The sequence below is a fragment of the Hippichthys cyanospilos genome, chromosome 4, assembly GCF_059441005.1.
Source record: "Hippichthys cyanospilos isolate Australia breed blue-spotted pipefish chromosome 4, RoL_Hcya_1.0, whole genome shotgun sequence".
Lineage (NCBI taxonomy): Eukaryota > Metazoa > Chordata > Actinopteri > Syngnathiformes > Syngnathidae > Hippichthys > Hippichthys cyanospilos.
The window spans coordinates 4312286-4328234 of record NC_142372.1 but is presented as its reverse complement, the minus strand read 5'-3'; the positions used below and the strand labels follow the sequence as shown (position 1 = coordinate 4328234).

At 40.1% G+C, this 15949-nt stretch overlaps 1 protein-coding gene across 1 annotated transcript in view; it reads left to right on the top strand.

Annotated features, from left to right (window-relative positions):
- itfg1 (integrin alpha FG-GAP repeat containing 1) overlaps nt 1-15949 on the top strand; it is a 79338-nt gene that overhangs the window by 33241 nt on the left and 30148 nt on the right. The window contains exon 10 of the mRNA XM_088412482.1: nt 2791-2942. Coding sequence (XP_088268608.1) covers nt 2791-2942 — 152 coding nt within the window. The remainder of the gene's footprint in view (nt 1-2790; nt 2943-15949) is intronic.

The following is a 15949-nucleotide window of genomic DNA, read 5'->3' as shown; positions in this document are numbered from 1 at the left end:
TACGGAATGATAACAGCCACAATGTAGCTATTATCCAGGGAGCTACAGTACAGTATTTATCAAGTGCAGTATTGTAATTGCTTGGAGCATTGGTAGTCTTTTAGTATGACACACACACACACACACACACACATATATATATATATATATATATATATATATATATATATATATATATATATATATATATATATATATATATATATATATATATATATATATATATATATATAATGGTCCAAAGAGGAGGGGGAAATAAAATATATGTGGATATGTATGATGCCCCTATACATTTTGAGCGGGGACAGTAAAAAAAAGTTTATATTATTTCAAATTGGAAAAATAAAATTACGGTAATTTCCCAAATAGCAGCCATGGTTTCGTTTTTTGTTGTTTTTGTTTTTTTCCCCTAAAAATAAAGGCCAAAAGTATGGGTGCATCCTATAAACAATAACTTCAAGATTAGAATTTTTTTATCTGACACCATTCGAGGAAGATTGATCTGTCAGCCACATAAGCCAATAATTAGCGTAACAGGACGAGCTAGATGGCGGTTGTCAGTTGGCTGTTAGCAGACAGTGCCTGTTGCAGCTAACAGCAGCTCAAGTTAGCTGAGGTTGTTACGACATTATTTTCAAGAAAATAAGCGAGCAGACTAAACCAACGTCCCATGTCCATCCTTGTTCACACACAGAACACCAAAAACGGAGAAGACCATGTAAAGGTTATGAATATCCCCAGTTGCTTCAATTAAGGGTGGCCAGGTATGGAGCTGTGCACTTATTGGAGGGAACAAAAATGACTAAACAGGTTTATTCTGAAGTTCAGCCACGATCCAAAAAGTTTATGAAGGGAAAAGTTGAACTCTGGGGCGTCCCACAAGGCTCTCTTCTAAGCAGTGGTACCCTTTTCTGTCTTTACCGCATGAAAAAAGCGAATGAAACCCATTTCATATTCACATTGGGCAACACCTTAAATGCAACCTTTAAAGTTTTAAAAGAACTCATTGATATCACCCCAAGGAATTCTGTTTAAACGTTTACTCCAAGCCTTTTCGGGAAGAAAACCCCACAAACTTCAACTTGTATCCTCAAAGCTAACTTAAATCTCCCCCCATCTGTCTGTAAATGTGCCCAGATGGACTGCCTAATATGGTGCTAACAGGCCTGCCTGCCAGGCCTTGCCACCATGATCATTTCAAGCACTCCAGGGTAGCAGTAGTAAATGTGGCTAAGTATTTTGTGAATATAACGTGGCGAGGCATCCTTTTAAAGCTCTTTGCAAGCCATCAATCGATCATTTCATAAACTTTAAATGTCTGTGTTAAGTTCCATTCCACCGGACTCCAAATAATATTTAAAAAAAAAGTGACCACACAGGACGGAACCAGGCTCTTTCGATGTAGTACTGACATATAAGTAGAGTAACCGACTCTAACCCTAATACATAGCCAAAACTGTAACTGCTAACCCTATCATAAGTCTAACATAAATCTAACCGTTATTCCCCATCCTCAGTACTTTGATATAAGTGATTTTCCTTGATTGAGTTGCTTTTAAGGACAATCAAACTCACACAAGTCCAAGAACAAAAGGTGTTTATTAGGGTTCCATCTCATTTCATGTGTCGGAATCTTTATCTATCCTTTCATCTTTTTATTTAACTGCCAATGACATCAGTGTGATTTACATGTCTTCTTTATAGCTAATTTTACCAGCTGTTCACGTAATTGCTAATAAGTCTGCAGTCCTCAGACGTTCTTCTGCTAGTTAACATTATTAGCTGCACTTTAGGTGAGCATCTCTGCGGTGGTTCCCGTCACACCTGCTCTCTGTTTAACATTCATGAATAGTTTATGCCTACCAGCATCTGGCTACACACCCTGCTAGGCAACACACACACACACACACACACACACACACACACACACACACACACACACAGAATTGATCTTTCATTGTCACTTTAAGTCTCATTAAAGCCATGCTAAATCTAGACCCCTAAGACAAAGATCAGCGTTGAGGATTTGATTTATCGTGATCATCACCTAAGTGTGCCATTGTTCCGGACTCCTAAAACGGCCAAGTAATGTCTAAACAGTGACACACCGTCCAAAGACCAGTACAAATAAATAGAATAACTCAAAAGGATCCACTAAGTTAAGAATTTTCAGGTATCATGTACTGATGTCGGGCATAATGTGACAATCTTCTTGCACTGGTGTCAGGGGGATAACAAGGCACCATTATCGTGCCCCTTTCCATTTGCCAGCATGTATTCTGGCACTCCGCGTGCAATTCAATCCGTGAGCTGTCGGCTAATTGTAACGCTCGCCACGACAAAGGGGGAGCTCGTCACTTGTTGAACTGCATTAATGTGAAACGTTCATCTGCTGCTAGAAATGGCTTCATGTACTTTTCTAATTTCCATCAGCCTGAAGGAAAAAGGCTGAAGCTTCCCTTCTGCTCGGTGAAATGGAATTCATCGGAAGCGAGAGGTGGTAATGGTACCGCAGAGGTGTCATAGAGAGACGTTTAGGCTGTTACCTTTACTGTTCCCACTAATGTCATCAGTCAGATCCTCTAATGCATATAATCTGGCAAAAGGTGTCAGAATACTTTTCAGATTTACTTTTCAACGTTTGTTCATGACTCAACTGACAGTTTTTAACAAACCAGCTTTTGCTAGCGTAAATCGCTACTCTGGTTTTGACATTACTTTGCTTTATCAAATCAACTATCCTCATTATTTATCATATTGCTTATTGCATGGTTTCTGTTCCCTTCCAAGTGGGTCCCCGTACTGGCCGACTTCCAGCAGAGGGGGACGGTGTGGAGCTTTGTGCCAGGGAGTCTCAACCAACCACTGGCCTTGCACATGGGAGACTACAACCTTGACGGCTTCCCTGATGCCTTAGTGATCCTCCGCAATAGCAGTGGCAGGTAGGTTTTCCTTGAAAATCATTATCCAGCTAAAATGGTTCATGTGTTGCTCCTGTATGAATCCATAATACACATCTTACATTGAAAAATATGTCCTTTAAAAGGATTACATGGCGATTTGGCAGGTTTGCCAATAATCGTGTCATCTCCGATCCTCTATTGTAGCCGCAACGTGACCTCACAACATTGCGGATAACTAATGACATCTCGCTTGATTGTTGTCTCAGAAGTGACATTTTTTTTTATGTCGCTGTCGCTACATGCATCAACACTAAACGTTCTGACTACAAACACGATGCAGATGTTTTAATTTAATGCTTATTAGTATTTAATTAAATTAGATGTTTTTTCTACCTACACCACACTTGTAGAACGACATAGACAGTATTTTGATCTATTTTTATTAAGATTTTTGTTCTTGTCATCAGTTCTCTTATGTACATTGTTTTTTGTAGTAATTTTGAAATGAAATAGGTACAGTATTACCTCACGCCTGAAAATTTGAGGGTTAATGCGGCAGCTATATCGCAACACTCTAAAAAGTAACTGCATTGCCCCCACCATCCCGGCCCCACTTACACCATCTCTGATGCGTTTCATGGTACTAAGTAGAAAGGTATCAACATTCATTCAGTCAGTCTGAGCACGGCCCTGCACCAGTGAAAGAAGGCAGCTAAGGTGAGCGTGATCTTCAGCATGCAGACACAGACCACTGATAAGAAAGCCCTTTTAAAAGTCATTACGCCATGTGCCTAGACATACACAGCGTAGACACCAAAGCGCGTGCGTTTGTGTGCACGTGTGTGTGTGTATTGAAAGACCTATATGGATTATCTTAAGAGATGAAGATAAGATAGTTGAAGAGGTCAGAGCTGTGATCATTGACGCATACTGATTGGTGTGTGCGCATGCTGTGGCGGTTGTCAGAGGCTGTAGGATAGTGGCTAAGAGCCTCAAAAGACGTACACACATACACACATTTGGACCCTACATTCTGGGCAAAGCTGTATATAATCAAAGCTAAGTCCCACAGGGCTTAACCCTTGGAGGATCCACCACCCACCCCTGCCATGGAGAAATGACTGGGGTCTCACCAACACTAATCACACGAGCTACTAGAGCTTCCTCTTCCATTTCCTCCGTGTTTGTAAGCCCCGTGGCGTCATAATCTGGTAGCAGCAAACATACTCTACTCACGTAAAGTGAGGGATGTCAAGCTTTCTGGTGAAATTTCAGGATGAACCTCAGCATGACTTCTTCATATAATTCGAACAGCATGATGAAATGGGCTCTATGAATACCATTTCTACTTGACTCGGGAAATGAAGCGGTGCATTTGTAGATAAAACACCTGTTGTGATTTCTGCCATCCAGCTCATTGTACAAGAAATGAAAGTTGTACGAAATATAGTAAAGGGGGTGTCAAAATATCAGATTGATTGTGATCAATTAATTAGACAGAGCGAAGAAGAGGCTAGTTTACCACTTAAGCAGCTCATGTTTAGCCTACCGCATCAATGCAAAGTTCTGACTGCAACCACACTTGAGACCGCACTGCGTTTGAGTGTCTGCGTTTGAGGATGGGCATAATGATTTTGTAATTTTTTAATTATTTGGCGATTAATAAAAGAAAACAGCACCATTCCTCCTGATGGTCGAAACTAAAGCTTGCACCAAGCACTTGGGTCTTATCTCTAATACAGCTGAAGGTGAATGGTTACAGCTGCATCTGTTAAAGTCTGTTGAGACACTTTTTCATTGTTTTATATCAGTCTTGATCTTCCACAACAACACGATGTATCTACATTTTTTTCAATGTTTTTTTACCATAAATTTTAGGTGAGATTTAAAAGAGATTGAAAGAAACAAATTACGAGTTTTAATGAATGAATCTCATCTTTTTCTCTCTTGATAGCACTGTGAGACATTCATAATGATATAATTCAAAGGTCAAATTAAGTTCACTCATAAATGTCGTAGTCTATTTTTCTTCCATCCTGAAATCGCCCGGAACAGATAATCGATAAAAATAGGAAGACAAACAGGCACTCGAAATAGCCTAACATAATTTCCGATATTAATCATTTAAACTGTAAACATACCACAACTATGATTTCAAAAACACTTTAATATAACTTCTTTTTAAAAAGTTGATCGGACAGTAATACAGACTTGGTCTCAGTTTTAAAGTGGCTGTGGAAATCTTGGTTGAAGTCGATAATCACACCAAGGTTTAAGTCCAGAGATGGAAATATACGGTTGAAAGAAATGAGCCGGAAATGATTTCAAAGCCAAGCGGAGCCTTACAGACTCAGACGATGAATCTTTTGGGACCCTTCTGACATTCGCCGCTCGGGATCTTGCAATAAATGTGGAGATGATAGCCTCCAAAGCTAACCCTAACATAATTTATGTCGGAGATTGTATCACTGCATCCTGTCGCACAATCTACGATTTCCTCCCAAGTAAATGTTTAGACAGCACACACTTAAATGCAAGCTCCCTTGCTCCCTCTGCCTTTTCATCGTCCTGCTACGTTATTTTTAGTAGCTTTCACAAGTGCTTGCCATCATGAGTAAAAGCTGCTTTTTAAATGATCACATTTGGTGAAATAAGGGAAAGATGCTTGATCGTATTGAAAATGTCGACCAGTTCATTATTGGGAAACCACAGTTAGTGCACCCATACTACCAAATCATCATCTGCTGTCTTGCATGCTAACGACAGTAATTAAACTACTACGAGTGAATTATGAGAATTTCTTGAGACTACAGTGATTTGAGTCAGTGAGCTAATAAAAACCAAATCAACCAAATCTGTAGTTTTTCTGGTGAGTGTGGTAGTTTGCCACAGGTCACCAGATGATGCTCTTGTTGGAAGGAATGTTTGACCATGTTAAAAATTGCTTTGCAACAAGAGCAATACAGGTGAATGACTGGCGACATTTTAGCTACCAGGTGTCCACTGGCGAGCTTGAACGATCCCTGAGATCAAGATAGCCGCTATCTTCGCAGACACTTGCCAGTTTCCGCCCCTTAGTGTTATAGGGGCTTTCACCGACTGTTCTTAAGACTCTTCTTAACTTTATACAGAATCACTTCATACTTCATCAATTACCTTTAATTTCTTTGTGACTCCCATGGTGATAGCCATTGAATTCTTCCCATTTAGCTTATCTCAGCTCATTGACTCATTAGCAATGTGGTTATTTATTCAACTTGCTGATTTGCTGATTTGGGTTCATGCTTGCTAGATTTGCATTACCCCCAAACAAAGTAAAAGCCCCTCGCACACTGCCTTTCAGGGAAAATTTGAACATCAGAGTTAGAACTGGCGTTCATTCATCTGCGCCTGTCAAACAGAACTCCCCGAAGCAAGCCCAAATACGCATTTGCGCAGCAGTTGTCACTTTGCACATTCTGATCATTTAAACCCATTGCTTTTTAAACGCAACACACCTTAGATACTTTAAGCTCTTGTCCCAATGAGGGACTTCTGATGGCGAGTGTTGACAACGGTAGCGGCTCTTTTGATCTCGTCAGGTTTGGTCGGGACTGCCTGTGTCGTGCCGGGAGGTCGCCAGACGTTCTGATCCGCTCTTGTCGCACGTTTTGAACATCGCAATTTGCTTGCGACATCATCAAACTTGCCAAACGAATCCCGGTGAGATGGAACGAGCCGCTACCCTTGCCAACGTTCATCCCTCTTTGAATTGGGGCTTAACACTTAGGATAAATATCTGGGAAAGATGACGCATTCTGGTAGCTGGATGTAAGATAACAATGTCTTTCAACACAAAGGGATGAAGCCAGTGAGTCTCGGGTGTTAAAATCTGGTTATAGCTTATACAGAGGCACCTGTTAAACAAGTAAAGGATAGTAATCCAGGGGGGAAATAACTGGCAAAGATGGCCCCGTGTGCATTCCAGCTTTTAAACCTACTGCATAAAAATTAAAGGCAACATCTGGAGAGAAGCCGCCTGGACATCAGTGTCGGTCATCCAAGTCTGTTTGTGTTAGCATCGTCCTCTTTTTTTTTTTGCGCCTGGGTGTCATTTCCACCGGCAGCTCCTAAAAGCAACAAGCATTAAATCCAGGTCATGGGACAGACGACGCCTCCAGACGCTGTGTCATCCCTTGAGTGTGTGTTGAGCATTGTTGCAACACAAGCTCTCAGAGTGTACACAATGAAAGCATTTGGGATTAAGGGGAACAGTGGGTAGTGAGTAGCTGCATCCTTTTTTCCAACTTTTTACGTGTGCCCATTGATTATTAATGACGGACGGACAGATGGATGGATTGCTTGATTCTTTTCGTACTTAAGTAGTCCATCTCCATGCTTGTTTGCTTATTTTATGTAATGGGTTGTTGGTCAATTGGTCCATAAAAAGGTTGTTGCATACAGATATTAATTTTGGATCAATGATTTTTTTTGTAGCTATGGTTGTGCGTCGTCATGGTACGCTCATTGTCATACATACATGTTTTGTAGTGTTCTGTTGAAATTTTTACTTATATATCGGGGGTTATCCCTAGAAGTAATCAACGTTGTTTCTCCTTGTTCACACGTAGCAATATGGCATCTTGATTAAAAGCCGCAGACGTTCATGAGACTTAGAGCCCCACGGATGAATGGATGATTCGGGGTCAGAAAAGATTACATGCAAAAGAGGAGAGGAATTGACACCCACAACTTGAGGCATTATGTTCTATTGCTTATAACGGGAGATAAAACAAAGCTTGGAAATGTCAATGAGCAGTGACATCACACAGAGTGAATAATTAACATTGCATACTCCAGTGTCATCACAAAAACAATTGTGTGTTGAGGGAAAAAAATTCCAAGTTCCAAGTGGTTGGGTAGCTTAGCTAGTGCATCATTCTGGAAAAAAAATGTTAAGAATGCGGCTGTTGGAAATGCTCATTACCTCCACCTGCTGGACTGGGGATGCTGGGAATATCTTTTTTGCGCTTATATCCACAATGGGTTCTTAAACTACGCACACAATTCTCTGGTGAGGATTGTGTCTCATCATAAAAAGTCTGTGTAACATTTGCAGTTCTCTGGGGGTCTCAGATAGCATGAGGAGGAGCAAGTCTTGCTGAACTACCCTCTGAGCAAGCACATAAACACACAGGAGAGCAATTATCTCATACATTCTTTTTATTTTTTGTATTTTTTCTTGTCAAGAGATGCTCTGCGGGAAAAAGGGAGGATAAAGATAATGGCTCCCTCTTCGACTCACCCATTTAACATTGAAAATTAATTATGTCTTCCTCGTTACGCTTTCGTGGCCCTCAGAGGGACTTAGTGGCTCTGTGTACTTACAGTAGATATGTGTCAGTGCACCAAGTAATGAAGTATACATGTTATCATGAGTAGGGCTGGGCATTATTTCAATATAAATATGTAGCATGATAGACGTTATCAACAGTCAAGCAATCATTTTTGTTTGCTATCGTTCGGTGATCAGAAATCCACTAAACAACATTTAAGGAAGTTCACCTTTGAGGGATTGATGTAGTCATCAAACTTTTTGGAAAAAAAAATCAATTAGTAGTTTGGTCAGTGTTTTCCAAAGTAAAAACAGACTTTTACTAATGTTTTATTTATTTATTATTTTAGACAATTTAACGCTAAACAACGGATTTAGATGATTACTTGATTTTTACCAGTTTTTAATTTGATAATCGATTTATTGCTGATTAGTCGATTAGGTTTGACATCTTAAAAATAGAGTAATTAAATTGTTCTGTTTATTTTACTGATTATACATTGTTTAATGATTTTCTAAAAAGAAAATTTGAGGCATTAAAAATAGCCAAATAAAAAGAAAAGCTGCTCTTAATTAAAAAAAAATGTTTGCAATTTCAAGGGATTTTTTTATTAATTCTGAAAATAAGTATTTTCCCTTGTTTCTCATTTCTTTTATTTTTGAATGAAATCCTACGCAAATGTATTGAAAGCAGGCTACTTGACAGCAATGTCAGCATTGCTGCGTCAAGAAGCGAAGGCAGTTTGAGCTGAGTTTCAAAAATGACTTTGATCCACTCTGATGGAAATCAGCTCTTAATGTTACCATGGCTACTTACACAGAAAGTATAAGAGTGTGCGTGTGTGGGGGGGTTATGCGTGTGTGTGCATGTGTGTGTATTTTTTACCGCCGACAAAACCCTTGACAATGGAGTCAAGGCTGGCATTAAGCGTTCACCCAGGGCCAGCAGAAAATGTGCTTCATTGTTCCCCCAACATGCTATTCAAGTGCTTTTAAATGTGACTGCTGAATCGGGATACAATATCATTATATCCCAAGACTTCCCCTAAGGCCAAATAATCCTAAATTAACCAATACCGGAGTGTATACGTTTGAGCCCACAATAGCGCTTGTCTTGTGGAGGTTGGAGGTTGAATGGGGCGTCACTTTGAAGCACTTTTATCCTCACTCTCTGCAGCTCGATCTTTCTGGCATACAGTAAATAGTTCAACGGAAATCATGCAGTTTTCTGCTAGTTACAATTAGCATAGCGAGCACTAAACATAAAAGAACCAGGCAAAGGCTCCCAGAGAACTTTACAATCCGTATCGACATTAAAATTTGATGGGTTCTTCCTGATAAGGCAGCCGGTTCTATTTTACTTCACGTTCCCTCGCTCACGAGTGATCAAGCGAGGAAGAGAGTTCGGAGTGGGAACCACTTGAAATTCGACTTTCAGTGTTTCTCACTTGCTGGTAAATTTAGCTCCTATTCCTCATCTCGGTGAGTCAGAATGGGAGCACTTAGGCTGAATTATAAAGCTTTGTGCTAAGTTCTCTAATGCTACCACCACAAATCATCATTAGGAAAACAGAGCACAGCCAGGATTGAGAGGGGAAAACTTGAAGCAATTTTTCGCCCTCTGACAGCACATGCATGAGGAGGACTTTTGAACAGACTCAGTGCCGGTCTCTCCGGTGGACTCCCGCGTTCACTTCACACTTCCCTTTTCTTCCAACTCCGGGGAGGCCGAGCATCATGCTGCCTCCCAGCGTTTGATGCAGAATGGGTTCGCCCGACTTTCATGAGACGGCCAGGAGAGAAGAGGGGGTCTAAATGTCACCCGCCGACCTCTCAACGCACACGTTGAGCTATTTTGGGAAGGCGAAATGAGGTCACAGATGGAAAACGGCTGAAGCGGAGCAACTCCTAGCACAGCACCTGACACCGAGCGAGGCGTTTAAATCGTCGTTTAATGTCACGCTTTTCATCAAACGGGTTTTTGAGCGTGAATCAACAAGACAAGCCTTGGGGAGGCGAAAACAAAAAAAAAAAAAAAATGTGACGTGCGCAGCTCCCAGCTGTAGGTCAACGCCAGCCAGAAAAGAAGAGAAAATAGATCATCTCTGCTGGGGCTCGTTCCAACGTCAATTTACAATAATCTTCTGCGCGTAAATGTTCTTTCATGACAGATGAGCACCAGCTTTATGTTCTTGCACTTATTCAGAAAATTGCGTTTAAAATAGATTTCTGTGAGTATAGATGAAGTGGACTGCCATGTGAAATTTTCTACTATTTGGTATAATTCGAATACAATTGGGGGGCTTTTGTTTGTTTTGCTTGCAATTGAAAACGTATATGTCGACTGTAATTCACCATCAATCTGACCCATATTTGTGGTTCAAATTGGTTAAAAAAAATCTCTTGGTGCAATTTCTTCATGAAAACCAGTCTGGTGATGGCGCTCACCCATAACCCATACCAACCTTAATGTTTTGCCAAAAATCAACATCCATTAGGTTATGTTAGATAAGAAAGCTCTTAAAGCACCATTTTATTGATACAGTTTGATGATGTAATCTTATATTGGCAATTATGAACATTTTTACCCTTTACTTTTTCCTATTCACGGTGGGTGGGTCTTGGTCCTAAAACCCTGCAAATAACAAAGTTTGGCTGTACCTTTAAATCTTTGGTTAGATGTAACTCTTACTCAACCTGTTCATAACTTTTATTGATAACTACCCAACAAGAAGTCTACTTGCGTATGCTTATATCTCAGTCTTGTCAGTCTCTCAATTTATCTGTATGCAGTCCAACCAAGCAGCTGCCAAGACCTTAGCAGGCTGTTGCTAGGCAATGCCATTTCATAACATTCCTTTTCTGTAGGTCGGAGACTTTGTGTTGTTGTGTTCTGTTTTGTTTTCTTTTGTTTTTGTAGCGAACATTGACATTGCCTCATTAGTCAACTGTTATGTTTTTTTTGACCCCTAAAACTCATTCGTCAAAATGTATTATGACTCAGAGTGTCTCCTAATATTGTGTAAACCTATCTTTTTTTTTTTCCAAGTAGCATGATCATGACAGTAAGAAGAACCTCTTGTGAGGTGTTTTGACTCCCAACAGAACCTTTAATCCCACCGAGGCTGCGGCGGCGTGTCGACACTCCGCCGTGCTCAACTAATCGTGGGCATATAAAAGGATCGCCGTTTGGGATTATGGCGGATAATCCCGCTTTTCCCAAGTCGGCCCCACGCTTTTTAGTACTCAAACAAAGAATTCACACTTAGTCGCTGGAGTCAAACCTGTAAATTCAAATTGACGTTTGCAGGCATGGGGCCTTCAGGTATACAAAGCTAATATTCAGTTTTGGTCGATACATTTTTTGGTTTTTCTAAGCATTTTTCATTCAAAGAAATTTAAGAAGTAGTTACTGATCATCATGTCTAAATTCACCTGTTTACTTTTTAATTTCAAACCTATCCTAGGTTTTTAAGTTTTTCCATTTTTCCCCTATGCCCTAAAATTAGCCCCTCAAGAATCTGCAGATATAATAAAAAGAATGGAAATAAATCATAGTTTCACAGAGTGCAATCTTTATTGATATTTTCAGGGCGTTCTTGGTTTGTTGTTGGAGCCTTAAAAGCTCTGAGGGAAAAGCTGTCCCTGAGTCTGTTTGACCTGCTTTTATGAATTAAGTGTTCTTTCAGAAAATGATTCGGTCAGCCAATTGCAGGGCACACAGGGACAAACAAACATTCACGCACCCAAACACACCTAAGGACAATTTAGGGTGTCCACTTCACCTGCCATGCATGGTTTGTTTTGGAATGTGTGGAATTTTTCTACAGGTACATGCGCGTTTCCAAGGCGATTGTTTTTTCTAAGTCATATATATTTAATGTGGGATATTGTCATTTTACATACCTAAAACATGTAGTGGTGAGATTTTTTACGAGTGTCCAAGAATATTATGAGGGTGTGAAAAAGTTAAAGGGGTACAGATCACAAAGCAGATGGTAGGGTTAATGTAGCCTGCGAAACCAAGCATGGATTGGCAGATCACAGCTATGCATGTGCTCAGCACGGCCTGGTAGCCGTTTCTCAGCATGATCATCTGTCTCAGCTCCCGCCGCTGCCCCCCCACCCTCCCCCCTCCCCTCCCCCAGGGACCAATTAGATGGGTGGAGGGAAGCGCTAGAAATAGGAGACTCCCTGCAGACGCACAGTTCATGCATTAATTGATGCCCCAAACGTACATGCACACACCTTGACACACAATGGCACAAAAAGAAAATCAAGATGTCGTTTTTATTTGAAAATTACTTATTTGCTCATACTGAAGGTCAGCTGTGATTATTCCGTCAACGCTACTGAAGGAATTCAGGAAAAAAAAGGCTAGCATGTTTATTGACCAGCCCATGAAGTTTGACTTTGATTTATAATAGAATCATTCTTTTCCCGATTTGAAGTGATGAAAATAGAAATGTCCAATGCTATCGTTCTAGGATATCTTTCTCGGGCCCAAACAATTAAGCAGTTTAATGAAATTGTCCAATTATGGCTCTATATACATTGGCCAAAAATAAATGACCAAATGGCAGATATTTGTCACTTTTTTTTTTTTTTTTTACCTTTGACCTGTTATAGTAGTTATAATTTTTAAAATCAATCCACCAGTTAATGAATAATCAATATTTATTTTCCCAAAATTGGCATCGGCCTACAAATAAATGTATTGGATTATTGATTTACGCATGCCCTCCCTGACCCATTCTATTCATTTTTGTTTACTGTAGTGGACATTTGTCTTTAATCTATATTTTTTGACTCAATGGAGCTACCCAACTAAGTCCTAGTGTGCTTGATAGAGGACATACTGACCTTTCCAGTGATGTCTTATGCTTAGGTCAGATTACTTTACTGCCTTGCTGAGACAAAATGGACACAACAGTGAAAACAAATGTATAGGCTGGGTCTCAGTAGGATATAACATAATATGCACCAATTTAACATTTTTTTTATTATTATTTATTTCTTGATGAGTTCTTTTGTAAATTTGCAATCTTGATTATAACCACTTGTGTCATATTACATGCTATAGGGCACAACAATTGTTTCATTTCTTATGAAACGTGACTTGACTGAATAGTAGGATAGAAATGATGGTAATGTTTGTGTGTGTCGATGTGCATGTGTGTGTTCACCACCTCGCGACTTTGACTTCACCTCCACCTCTGCAGTGCTGAGAGGGCTTCTTTCGAGACCAAACACTCCCAGAAAGAACATGTAAACACACAACATTGTGAAAGGCATTCAAATAGCTTCTAAAATTCCGCCAGGTTCAAAGGCATATATTCCAAACGGTCATCATAATGAGGAAGTGATGCAGTACACACCAAATGCATATGGATTAAACAGAAGCAGGCATGATCTAAACCTCCGGCTCTCAACATATACACTTTATGTGTGTAATTGCAGCGGTTTAATCCAGCTCATGCCCCCCCCCCCCCCCACTGCTCGACCCAGCTAAAAGTGAATCTGATTCGCCGAGCTCCTCTGTCGACAAACTTGACATTTGACACGGCCCAAAGTCGCGATTCGTTGGTTTTAATCAGCGAACCAGAAGCTTTACATGGAAGCTTTAAAGAATGAATTACGTTCCTCCACGTCCTTGTGAAATCCACAGGACCGTCTGCGTGAATTCACTTGCTTTACCAAAACAAATTTGGGCCGATCGGTTGATGAGCCTTCTCTATTTAAATGGATGTTTGACATACAGCTGCTAATAGTAGTGAGAGAGTTAAAGGCTAATTTAGCCACCTACCTGATCTAATACAATACAAGTCCCGTCTTGACGCAATATTTATCCAGGGTGAGCTTGACTAAGTTTATTTATAAAAACAAAAGTTAAAGCAATTTGCTCCAGTCTCAACCATGAATAATGGTTTATTTAGCCATTAGATTTTAGAAAAAGACGCCTACAAATACTAGCACAGGGAGCTCCTTAATTGAAAAAACTTTCCAAAAAGCTCAAGGAGGCAAGGACTGTATTTTCTTAAAACTATAGCGAGTCACAACAAACAATCTAATGTGGCTCAGTTTGAAGTATTCAATTTTTAACCCTTAGGATGCAGGCAAGGATGAAATGTGCCTGATCTGCTTGTCAACAACAGGAAGTCATTGACCTGGTAGTAGCTACCAGTTGTTTCCACCCTCAAGTTTACTCATGAAATAGCATCGTCTCTAAGTAACTTTCAGAACATCATGTGTGAACTAATTGGCAGTTTGTTGACATTAACAGTCAGTCCCTAGCTTGCTAATGCTAATCGTGATTGCTAACTGTGGTTAAGCAAATTTGTTGTCCAAAAATTCTTTTGTATATAAGATAGTAAATAAGAAGTATTTATATACGCACTAGGGCGGCTCGGTGGAGCTCTGGTTAGCACACAGTCAAGGGACCTGTGTTCAAATCCAGCTGGTTCCGGCCTTCCTGTATGGTTTGCATGTTCTCCCCGTGCCTGCGCAGGTTTTCTCTGGGCACTCTGGCTTCCTCTCACACTCCAAAAACATGCATGGCAAGTGTATTGGACATAGTAAATTGTCCTTAGGTGTGATTGGTTATGTGGATGGTTGTTCGTCTGTGTGACCTGCAATTGGCTGGCAACCAGTTTAAGGTGTCCCCCGCCCACTGCTCGAAACCAGCTGGGATAGGCACCAGCAGGCCTGTGACTCTTGTGAGGATAAGCGGCTATAGATAATGGATGGATGGATGGATATCTACACACACTCCAACTCACGTTCAGTCTTAGCAGATGAACTTGATTATTCGAAGGAATATTCAGCAGAGTAATGGATTTTAAAAGGATTTGATAGTTACATATACATGTAACTCCAGTCTTGTACTGTCAATAATTTGCACACGGCATTGAAAGTACAAAAGCTACGGTAATTGCAGCCTGCATGTTTTTCCTTTTTTGTTTGTTTTTATTTTTTGTTTTTTGTTTATATATACGTGCAAGGCTCAGCGGTGTTTCTGTCAAGCACTTATAGTGGATCAGTCAACATTTTACCTTGGCAAACATTCCAACACTTAGCATATCGTTCAGTGTTTCTCTCACCAGACGTCTGCACACCTTCAATGCCAGAAACACACTGCCAGCAAAAAGAGTCGTCTCGAAACCTTTCACCGTTATGTTCTATTTTTAACGTGTTTTCGTGCCTTTTTTTTTTTTTTTTACTCCCGCCGAGGTATGGGAGCAGGGAGAGAAATCATCTGAAAAGATGCTAAGATGGAGATTGGAAAGAAGGCGGTTCAAACTCCCCCGAGAATTGAAGCGAAACGGTGACAGAAATAAACGAAGAATACGACGGAGGGGAATTCACACTTGTACTTTTATTTATCAGGCGTAGAACACCAATAGGATTGGACTGTTCATAAGAGTGACACAAAATGACCTTATTCTACAGAAGTGAAAAGTCCAAATTGTCCTTTAAGACTTTTCCCTTCTCAATAAAGATCACCAATTAACACAATAATTTTTTCTTTGGAACTAATCAACTTCTCCTTGAAATGTTTTTAATGCAATTTAAGTTTATCTTGGAGTAGAGGTTTACCAGTGATATTTTTCTTTCTCCAAATGTTACTAAATTTGGCCCATAAACAATTCCAAGGCGACTTAATAACTAGAAATGTACATTTTTGACTATGTGGCGGCAGGATATGTCAGTGGCCTACAAACTATACTTAAAT